Source organism: Rousettus aegyptiacus, unplaced genomic scaffold (genome assembly GCF_014176215.1).
Source record: "Rousettus aegyptiacus isolate mRouAeg1 unplaced genomic scaffold, mRouAeg1.p scaffold_m13_p_11, whole genome shotgun sequence".
Taxonomy (NCBI): domain Eukaryota; kingdom Metazoa; phylum Chordata; class Mammalia; order Chiroptera; family Pteropodidae; genus Rousettus; species Rousettus aegyptiacus.
In genome coordinates this window covers 56,796,390-56,808,439 of record NW_023416286.1, presented here as the reverse complement: position 1 = coordinate 56,808,439, position 12,050 = coordinate 56,796,390, and the positions used below count along the sequence as shown (strand labels likewise).

Genomic DNA, 12,050 nt, shown 5'->3' with positions numbered 1-12,050 from the left:
TCCCATAAGAATCTTAGGTACGTCAGGTCAGTGATGGTGTTTATCTTGTTTACTTGTGTATTACAAGTGCTTAGCAGTGCCTAACACATGGTAGGTGATTAATATTTGTTGAATGAATTAATGAATGATTGATAACCATTCCTATTTCAAAGAGTTTCTAGTAAACTTGGAATGGAAAACATATAAAGATAATCAATATAAATTGGTAGGTGCCTTAATAGTGGCGTGAAAAAGTATATCGAGAATTCAAATGTGGTGAGATTATCTTTCTTTTCTTGCCTCTCTCTTTTTGGTCCTTTGAAAGTATTATAAGTACTGATTTAGGACTCAAGCTGGACTCTGTTGAGAGTACCTCATTTTAGCTTCCCTTAAACAATGCCCCAGAGTCGTAGCATTTTTTAAAAGACTGGTAACTGTAGGTGAAATAAGAGATAGGCACACTCAGTCATTTTTGGAGTGTGACTTGCTATTACCTTTTGGGAAAACAATTTGGCATTAGATGTTAAAATAAAAGTACATACCCTTTGACCTAGCTGTTCAGATTTCAGGAATCTACGCTGTAGAGGTTAAGACTGAATTGTGAGATGATGTTTACAAGGACATTTACAACTGCGTGTTGTTTGTAGTAGACAAAATCCTGACCAACCAGAGTGTCTACCAAATGGATGAATGATTGAATAAATTACTGTGCACCTTCACTATAAAATGCTCTGCAGTTTTCACTCGAAGGCATGTCTATACGTGTTGTTAAAGTAGAAAAGCAATTTAAAGAGTAATGTGTAGTGCAGTGTAAACCACCTTCCCATCCTAAAATATTTTTAGTTGTGTTTGGATGAGTGCAAAGATGTGTACACATGAGATTGAAACAAATGTGTGTGTACATATATGTATATGAATATATTTTAGCTCAAAAGATTTATCAGAGAGGGTTTTTTATTGATAAATTGCCTCTAGACATTTTATTGTAGGCATTTTGAAACCTAGAGAAGAGTTAAATGACTAGTACATTGCACACCTGTACAATCTTCACCTAGATTAACTATTAAACTTTTCTACATTAGCTTTTATTCTCCATCTCTCTTTCTCACTCTTTGTCTTTTCCTTCTTCCTCCTCAATCTTCTTCCTCCACTTTCTCTCTCCCTTTGCTCCTCTGTTTTTTCCCTGAACTGTTTTAAAGAAAGTTGCAGATATCATGACACATCATACCTAAATACTTCAGCATGAATCTGAAGGGTAAGATTACATTCCTACAAATACCATTATCACACCAAAGAAAATGAACAGGTGTCTCATCATATCATTCAATGTACTATCCATATTCAAGTTTCCCCAGTTATGCCTCAAAGTATCTTTTTAAATCTTTTTTGGTCCTACCCATGGTCCATGGATTTTATATGTTGTTTTGGTTATGTCTCTTGATTATCTTGCTGTTTTTGTATTTTGTATCATTAACATTTTAGGAGTCCAGGGTAATTTTCTTATAGAATGTCTCACATTCTAGATTGGAGTTTTAATACTGGTTTGGTCAAGGCACTTGGGAAGTGAGCTAGAAATATAGGGTTGAAGTTGGAAAGCAGTCTATTTTGAATTGGTGATTTTGAATGTGATGCAGTTAATAGTAGATGATTTTGGGTGTGAGTATTGGACTAGGTAGCTAAAGTAGAAAACTCGATTATTTGAAATGAGATCCTAAGAACTGAGTGGTAAGGATGTTGCATGGGTCATCCACACAGGGCACTTGAGTTAGGGTCAGAAGGAAGGTCATGAGTCAGGTAACAAATTCTGTAGTGAATATTGGGTTGCAGTAAGGATGTTGATAGGTGATAGTGAATTGGAGGTGATTTTGCGACCAGGTAAATTAAACCTTAAGAAAACAAGTTTCTTCAAGGATTAGAAGAGGTAAAATTCTGAAAGTGGCAGTGAATCACAACGAGTTACGTGAGGTTTGCTGGAGAAGTGAGGTTCCTGAGGGTACTGAGGTTTTCAGGTGAAGCAAGGAGGTGGATGAAGTGTTTTGTGGAGGTGGGGGTAGTTGGGTCAGCTGAAGTTCTGAGAGTGAGGGATGGCCAGAAAAGCTCGTACTTCTGGTGATGAAGGAGGAGTCCCTGAAATACCCTGTAGGAAGGGTGAGCACTTTGGCTCAGAAAAGTGGTCTCAAAGGTATTCTGAGGGGGCTGGGTCTGTGCACTTCATCAAAATAGCTTCTAATTCTGTTTTCCTTGGCCCTGCTGTCCCATGCTACTACTGTCTATATCATGGACTAGTACATATCACTTCCTGAATGACTTTTCTATAAATATTCTTTACCTGCACCAATCCATCCTTCAATATGGACAGAATAAACTTTTAAAAGTATAAACCCAATTATCACTTCCCTGCTTAAAACCCTTTAGTGTCTTCCAACAGATTTCTGTGGACCCTTGATTTATACCAGTTTCTCTCATGCTCTCTTTTTTCCTACTGATATACCATCCTCTCCCCACCTGAGGACCTTCATAGTTAGCCTGTAGTCTAAGCAGCTAGAACAAAGAGAATAAAAAAAGGAAAAATGACCTAAGAAAGTTACAGTTTAATTTTTCTCCCATGCAATAGTCCAGAAAGGAAGTTGTCAGGGACCCGTAGGGTGACTCTTGCATTCAAAGCAGATGGTTCGGCTTTCATTTTGGGGTCCAAAGTGGCTGCTTTCATAGTCAATCATTAGACCTCAGCAGGAAGGTGGCAGGGGAGTTCACTTTTTTCTTTAGGGCATAATCTAGAAGACACTCTTTATTTCTGCTTCTATCCTATTGGTGTTTAGTCATATGGTCACATCTAGCTGCTGGAAAGATGGGAAATATAGTTGATATCAAGGTGTCCTTATACTAAGCTAAAAAGTAGCATTTCTCTTATGAAGGGAAGGGAGAATAGAATAGATATTAGTGGATGGCAAGGGGAAATAAGAATATATACATGTATCTGCTCATCTGTGGAAACACACACATATACCCAAGACTGGAACTAATAAGATGGCGTTCCTACAGGAGGTGGAGTGAGGACCTGGTGGGAACGATTAGGAGATGGGAACAAAATACATGGCATGAAGGGGAGAGGCTCCTTTGATTATACATTCGTATAATTCTAACTTTTGAATCCATATGAATATTTCAAAATAAGTAAATAGAATCACTAATGTTCTGTGGAAAACACTCAAAGTGGAAAGCAAACAAAAAGAAATGGACATAGCTAAGTGAATGATATCATCATGCTGAAGGAGAGAGAAAACAAGCTAACCTAAATCACTTTAGCAGTATTTTGATTAGACACCCTCAAACTAAAGACTATATCCATAAACAAATATTAAACTCTAGTTAGTAGGTTTGTTTTTCCTAGTTCATGTGTTAGCAGTTCTGAAACCAGTTTATGTACTTTCGGGGACTGAGGAAATAAATACATGTATTGTGGATGAGAAGAGCCAGGTTTCTCAGTGTCAGAGAAAGGAGTTACAGATGTGGTAATGGATAAGGACAGAATGAAGCCTGTGGTGTTGAATCGAAATTGGAGGTATCCTTGTCAACTCATGATTTTTAATTATAATGGGAAAATAGTACCTTTAGAATTGAGAAACCTAGCAACTTACCGAAATGATCAAAATGAACATGATCGGTAATGGAAACAGATTAACATCATGTGCCTCTTGATATAATGCACTGAAAAGAGCATCTTGTTTGTGTGACATTCTTGTCCAGAGTGTATAACCTGAATATAATCATGAGAAAACATTAGACAAACCAAATTGAAAGTGTACAAAATAAATGGCTTGCACTCCTCAAAAGTGTTAAGGTCAGTAAACACAAAGGAGAGTGGATCAACTTATTCAGATCAAAGGAAACTAAGGACACATGACAACTAAATGCAGTGTGTCATCCTAGATTAGGTTCTGGACCAGAAAAAAAATGTTTTTCTTTTATAATGAAAGTCATAAATGGGACAATTGGTGAAATTTGAATAAGGTCCTAGATTAGACAGTGATACTGTTATCAATGTTATTTCACATTTGGTCACTGTACTGTGATTACATAAAAGACTTCTCTAGGTTTTAGGAAATATACACTATTTAGAGGTTAAGTCCATGTTGTCTGCAACTTACCCTCAAATGTTTAAGAAAAAAATCACTGTGTTGGGAAGAGAGTTAAAATGAGGTAACAATGTTAACATTTGGAGAATCTGGTAAAGAATACATAGTAATTCTTTTGTATTTTTGTGAATTTTCTCTAATTATTTTAAAATAAAAAGTTTTAAAAATAGGGAAAGAGGAGCATGCATCTACCTACCCTCCCCAGTGCTAACATTTAAGGAATAAAAACAGATGCATTTGCAATTTGTACTTATATATCATTCATCTGACTAATTCTAAAGGATAAAGGGATTTAAAAAATATGAAGGACATAAAAGGACAATTTACTGTCCAGTTTGATAACTGCTTAGTTGTTTAAATATGAATTTTTTTTCCTGAGTTTATTGTGAGCTTTTGTTAACTTAAAGAATCTTTAGAGGAAAAATGTAATTTGGTTAAAGATAATTTCTGTGTCCCCATGAAATAAGCAGTGGCTTTTGGCCCCTGTTTGATCCTGGCAGTATGTGGAGCTAATGTCTGGCTAGTGTTTTGGAAGCAGCAGGTAGTCAGGAGAAAGCCGCTCCTAGGGGTCCTGTCTTGTGTGTGCTGGTCGTGATTTCCCATACAGATGGGACCTCATGAACTTTGGCAGAGGTCATCCTCAATTCCTAGTCTAAAACTCAGGGTCATAATTTTTATGAGTATGTGATTAATTATAGCATTAAAGTTATAACCTAAGTCTCAAAGAGTACCTCTACTATTTGCTTGCTGTTTGAACAAGGGTCAGTTTAAACAGCATTGTCTTTCCTGGAACATGGAAAGAAAGTAAACTAAGTACAAAATGGTAAGTTTAAAATTGTAGGATGTGTTCGAGCAGTTCAATGATTTTTTTTCCTATTTAATCTTTGAGCTTTTAGGCATAAAATAATTTTTTGATTAATTTACAGTAGTTTTTGGAGCAGTTGAGGCATCTTGATTTATTTTGGTTGTCTGCCATTAGCCATTATTTTACCTGATAGTCCTTAGGAAAGAAAAACAGATAATGATTTGATTTTGCATAGTAATATGTAATGTTTTATTCAGAGAGCATTAAAGAGAAAATGATTTTGTGTATTAATTTTATTCTTGAAATATCATTTAATGAGATAAAAGTATGTATTTTCATGCTGTATTTACTATTCAAGTAGAAAGATTTTTAAAAGTCCATGATTCATTTGTGTGCTTCAGTGGCTCTGTTCATTGATATCCAGAGGTATCGATAAGATAGAAGTTTATTTACTTGTCATGTAACAGTCTGGTTAGTTCATGCTGATGGGGCAAGTCACTGTTCTGTGGTAATTCTGGGAGATATAGACACACACTCACACGCACCCACCATGTGAACACCCATCTTGCTCCATTTCATCTGCATTGCTAATCTGAGTTCCTGCCATCTCAGGAAGCTCATAGAAAGAGAGAAGAAAAGGAAGCCTAAACAAGCAATTCTTTTTTTTTTTTTAAATTTTTTTTTATTTTTTAAAGTAAGTGAGTCTGGAGTTGGATATATCACTTTCACTTACAGTCTCTTGTCTAGGAATTAGTTTGTCATGTCTAGCTAGCTACAAGAAAGACATGAAAATGGAGTTGTCTGGGTAGTCTTTTGTTCAGCTAAGACTTTATTACTGTGGAAAAATGAAAACATATTTTAGGGGAAATCAGCAGTCTGTCACAATGTACTTTTGTATTTAAACACTTTTAAATGTATGTTACTATTATTTATATTATACTAAATTTAGATAAATTATTCATTCTCTCTGGATCACAATTTTCTTATTTTTTAAGTTTTCTAGTTCCTTGTAGTTTTTAAATTTTATCGCTGGTTACTGAAAGTTCTCCAAAAGCAGATACTATACAATTCTCATTTTTCTTCCTGTGATACCTAGTTGCGGCATGAGTAGAAGGTGTAGAATAAATGTTCGTTTTTTTTAAAGTAAGTGATATAGATTAATTTACTCAGAATATTGACATTGTTAAAACCTCATAGCAAATGTTGGAAGCTTTTTCAGTAAAGTGCCAGAGATTAAATATTTAAACTTTGTGGGCTACAAGGTCTCTGCTGCAGCAACTCGACTCTAATGTTGTAGCATGAAAACAACCATTTGTAAAATTGCAGTGTTACAATAAAACTTTATTTAGAAACATAGGTGGTAAGCAAAATATATTGTTTTCTATTTATTCTCATATAATGGGGTAATAATGAGCACAATGATGAAAATGCACCTTCTTGAGTGCCTTGCATTGCAGTAAGCCTCATCCCATTTGTAGCTCATGACAATCATACAAAATAGGTTCTATTATCACCACTTTACAAATGAGAAATCTAAAACTTTGAGAGTTTAAATAGTTTACCCAAGGCGAGAGGTAGACCTGGTACTTGAACCTCAGATATTCTTATAAAAGTGAGGATTCTATGAGACTTGAATAGCAAGTTCAAAATCAGGCTTTCTAGGTTTGTTACACAGTGTATGATACCGATTAGAACTATACAGAAGTGGGCTAAAGAAGCTGGAAGGAATTTAATACACCTCTCTGTGTTACTTCAGCTTCAGCTCTGTTATGCTCTAGTTGCCCTGCTCTTGTGGAAAAACCCGATTCTAATTCCTGCTTTCCCTGCATCTGAAATACCTCTTCACACTACCTTTTACTTTACTCCTACTTAATATCTTTGTAGTCTACATGACCAAGATCAGAAACACACTTCATAAAGTCTTTCTGTGTCATAGAACTCTCCTGATACCATTCCTGTCCCTCTGGTGGCAATTACCTGTTTGAACTTTACTTTGTAATAGGCTTTGTATATGAGGCTCAGTTTTTCCTATTAGATCACAAGCTCTCCTCCTCTTCCCTTCCTTTGATGTATAATAAACTTCTCATATTAAAGTACTTAATTTGATGAATTTTGACATATAGACACCTGTAAAATCATCACCACAGTCAAGATAGTGAACATTTCTGTCACTTTCAAAAGTTTCCTAATGGCCTTTATAATCATCCACCTTCTGTACAGCCCTGTCCCCATGCAACCAACCACATGATCGCTCTATCACTATAGGTTGTTTTGCATTTTCTAAAATTTTGTACTAATGGGCTCAATATAGTTTGTATTCTTTTTGTTCTTTAACTCAGCATAATAAATTCGAGTTTCATCCTTGCATGTATTAGCGATTCATTTCTTTTCACTGCTATGTAGAACTTCATTTTATGGACAAACCACACTTTGTTAATTTAGATTGTTTCTAGTTTTTGACTGTTGCAAACAAAGCTATTAACCTTTGTGCCTAAGTGACTGTATAGGCATATGGTTTTATTTTAATTTGGGTAAATACTTGAGAGTGTATTGTCCGAATCATATAGTGAGTATATATTTAATTTTTAAAGAAACTACCAAACAGTTGCAAAGTGGATGTATCAATTTATATTTCCACCAGCGTGTATAATAGTTTTGTTCCACACCTCATCATCAATTGGCATTATCTGTCTTTTAATTTTTAGCCATTTAAATTGGTGTTTGGGTTATCTTGTATTTCTTTATGAGTAATGATATTGAACATCTTTTCTTGTGCTTACTGGCCATTCGTGTATCTTTTGTGAATGTCTGTTCAGATATTTGCCTATTTTTTTACTTGGGTTGTTTGTCATCTTATTATTTGTACTGTGAGTATTTTTATATATTCAAGATAAATGTTCTTTGATATGTGTGTTGTGAATATTTTCTTTCAGCCTGTGGGTTGCCATTTCATTTTTCTTAACTGCATCCTTTGAAGAGCAGACTTTTAAATTTTGATGAAGTACAGTTTGTTGATATTTTTATGGTTCATGGTTTTTTTGCATTAAGAAGCTGTTGCCTACCTCTTGATAACAGATTTTTCTCTTATATTTTCTTATAATATGTCTTACACTTTTAGGTTTTAAATTAAGGTTTGTGATTTAACTTGAGTTAACTTTTGTGTATGATGTGAGTTAGGTTGAGGTTCATTTTCTTTTTTTCCAAACTAGGTATCTTGTTGTTCTATCATTTAGTGAAAAGACATTTATTTCTCCATTGAATTAACTTAGCAATCACCATCTTAAGTTTACATTTAGAGTTTTATTGCGGTCTCAAGTTCAGATATGTTTTGTTATTACTTGAAGTGAAGGAGATGAATAATCTTTTACTGTTTTTGCTAGGTTATAGGACACTGATGACAAATTCCTCCTGATAATGAGAATTAGATTTTTAACTGACTTATTGTTCTCCAGCTCAATCTGATATCATTTTATTTTTAGGTGTTACTCATAATATTGCGTTACTTCGAGAGGTGATAATCAACTCACGCTTTATAAAAGGAGACATCAACACTAAATTTCTTTCTGATGTATATCCTGATGGCTTTAAAGGTTTGTATGCATCGAAGTATTTTAGTGTATTAAGTTATTTTTTATACTTTATTATATAATGTATACTTTTTTCTGTTTTGAAATTAAGGCCTTTAGCCTATATTGTACTTTATCAACATAGAATATCCTAGACTATTGACATTCACGATTATGAGTATTCATCAGTGATTAATGAATGTGTAATAATCTGTCATTTTGCTGGATGAGGAATTAAACTATGTAGAATGTTGTCCTAGTTGACTTTTGAAGAAAACATGTAGCCAGAGCATTAGCCTACCTGATTTTCTGGTTTCTGAAAGTTGATTCAGATTTATAGTCCCTGCCAATATATTCAGGTATATAAGTAGGGTATATGCAGGAACTCTTCTTTAATAATTAAAACTATATATTTATGAAAATTAGCATAGAAAATTTCAGAATACCAGATGGTATTCTTATTAATGAAATGAATATGTCTAAGAAGATCATCATTTTTATGCTGAGAAAATGAATTTTGAAAAAATTAATTAGTGGAATGTGAAATTTAGTACTGTAGAGTTATCAGTGATTGTTTCCAGGTAGTAGGAAATTTCTCATCAGGTGAGAGACAGGGAAAACCATTTAGTGAGCATTGAAAATGGTTAACGTGATATTAAGAGACAGGACTTATGTGAGACTTAATAGCAATGTTATGTAGGTGAAAGCCAGAAGCCTTTACATATATTTCTAATGAACTTGGGGATATATGAAGATTAGATATTCTCTCACAAACTTCAACTGTTCTTTATATCCATTTTAAAGTGTTCTGGTATATAAAATGACTTAGTGATTTTGAAAGCAGTGTATCGATTCAGGTCAACTGCATGTAGTTGAACTATTGAATACATTTACAAAGCAATTTCTTCAGAATTTACAATACAGAATTTTCCTAAGATTAAGGATTACTGATTTGATTCTTCTTTCAAAACTTGAGTGTTACTGGGTTTTATTATTAGTACCAAGGAAAATGAAATGTTTGTATTTGGAAAACTTAAAGACTAAGGAATCATCAGACTATTTTTCCTGAACTTTTAAATTTAAAACTATAAAATACAATATTAATATGGTTGCAGTTTTATATTTGTGCGATTATTTCATTAGTATCTATTGTTTTCATGAAGCCAGGGACCACTTGTGTTGTTACTTTTTATTTTATCCCTAGCAAATACACAAATTCTTGTTTATCCTATTTTTAAATTTTAGACACAGTCATTTCAGAGTTCAATCAGGATTTCCATTTGCTTTTATGTTCGCCTGCCTAATGCGTCTGTGAAGGTGATACGACATGAAACAGTAAGGCAGAAGGAGACAACAGACCAAAACTTCAGGGAACATTTAGAACAAATGTATGTGTGCATGGGTATTTATATATACATACACACATTTGAATATGTACATATATGATATATCTCATTACCATAGAGAAGATAATGGGGCATTTAAAATTCTAATTGGAGTTGATTACTGTGTGCCGTACATTTAGCAGTAATAGAAAATGTCCCAAATTCTTAGTGGAATTCAGAAAAGTACCTAAAACATAATATTGCAATATTCTGTGATAAATTTAATATATTACATTGCTTTTTTTGGTAGAGAATTATTAGCAACGACACTATAATTCTGTTTCTTAGATTATGCAAGAACACACTTTTAAAATTCTTATTTATAAGTTATTAGAGGGGCCTTTAGCAATTTTTAACTTTAGCCTTCATTTTACATGTGAGGAAGCCAAAGCACAGAGAGATTAAGGCTAAATAACCAATAATATAACAAAACAAAAAAATTGAACTTAGAGTTTTCAACTTCCCTTTCAATACTCATTCATTTGTGCTAGGATTCAAACTCATAAATCACAAAAATTTTTAGAGTGTGCGATATGTTGTCATATTGCCTGTAAGGACTTTAAAAATGCACACTTATATTTACCATTCTTCATGTCTAGCTCTTATTTTATTCCTTCATATTATTTTCATGTCACTTCTTCTCTAAATGGCTGCTATCTTCCGACCTTCCTTTTCAGATTACTCATTTTCCCCCAGAGCAAGTCTTAAATATATTAAACTGTATCATTTTGATTGTTTGATATATGTGCCTGAAAGAGCAGCAGGAAGTGGCAACTGAAGTTAATCCAGGATAGTCTCCATATGTTTGAGGCTGGGTCATTTTGCCCCTTTGGGATTACCCATCTGCTTCCCATCTGTCCAGATATCCTAGGCATGATGCATAGGCAAGTGCCTATTTTTATGACTGCATTAAAATTTTCTGTTATATATGTTTATCATCTCAAGTTTATTCGTAGACTAGGACAGTGTTACTGAAGGTTCTTATACTGAACTTTCAAATGACTGTATCTAAAATTTAAAAAATAGGATGCACAAGGATTTGTTGTTCTTGTCAATTTATTAGATTCTAAGGTTGGAAAGCTATTTTCCTTTGATTCAGAAAAGTAGGAACACGGGGAACAAGGTTTTTGATTCGGAAATAAAGAGGAAATGAAGAAGATATGTTAAGAACTATAATTTCAGTTGGCCTGTAATGAACATCTCGAACTTATTTCTCTGCTGCCTTAACACACTGGAAGCACCAGCTCCATCAAAAGAAATTATCAGAATTATCTTTCTCTTCTGAAAAGGTGCAGAATTTTTACGAAAATTTGATTCAACATAAGAAATATATCATTATGCTTGTTTCCCATTGAATTTAGTCAAATATTTCTTTACTTTTATAAGTAGCACTATAATATATAGACTGAAGTGTTGCCTTTAATAATTCAGTCATTAAAGTCATTTGACAAATAATTGATATAGGCTCTAGAAAAAAAAACGAATAGTGTATTTTCTCTGCTTTTAAGGTGCTTACATCGTAAGAGAGATAAACATGTAAAGGACTGATTATAGGGCAGAGTAAAATAAGTGCCAAGGGAAGATATAAGCAAAGTACCTTGAGAACTGAGAATAAAGAAACCAATTCTAATTTAGGGAATCAAAGATGACTTCAAAGACAAGGTAGCCTTACACTATTGAAACACGTCTCCAGACGCTCTATTTCATAGACTATAGGGCCATCATACTGCCCCCGGAGAGCCACTATGCACATCTCCTCCTAATCCATTCTCTTCGATATGATATTGGTAGTTTGAAATCAGCCTTGGAGAAAGTACTTACCATAAGGAGACTGGCAAATGCTTCTTCTGTACCCCAGATGGTCGGTAAACGTTTACCAGGGAACTTCCTCCTAACCTTTTGAGCTGACTGTTGAGAAAAAACAGAGCCATCAGTGTACAAAGGAAAAGGATTACCCATCAAGAGAGAAAGAACTAGAAGAATCCCAGAGGACAGGCAATGCTCAGTTTTAGAACTGCTGATATGGTATCCAAATGATTGTAAAATAGTAAGAAAGCATAAGAATGTTAATTAGAGGAGAAAGACTTTGATGAAGTAAAAACTGATGTTTAAAAATAAAATATTTCAGCAAAATGAAAGGAAGGATGGTCACTGTTAAGAACCAAATTAGTGACCCAAA

General features: G+C 34.0%; 1 protein-coding gene across 5 annotated transcripts in view; it reads left to right on the top strand.

Annotated features, from left to right (window-relative positions):
• Positions 1–12,050, top strand: part of PCCA (propionyl-CoA carboxylase subunit alpha) — a 321,747-nt gene that overhangs the window by 169,538 nt on the left and 140,159 nt on the right. For all 5 annotated transcript variants that reach the window (XM_016123140.2, XM_016123141.2, XM_016123139.2 and 2 more), the window contains one exon: positions 8,400–8,510. In XM_016123140.2, coding sequence (XP_015978626.2) covers positions 8,400–8,510 — 111 coding nt within the window. The remainder of the gene's footprint in view (positions 1–8,399; positions 8,511–12,050) is intronic.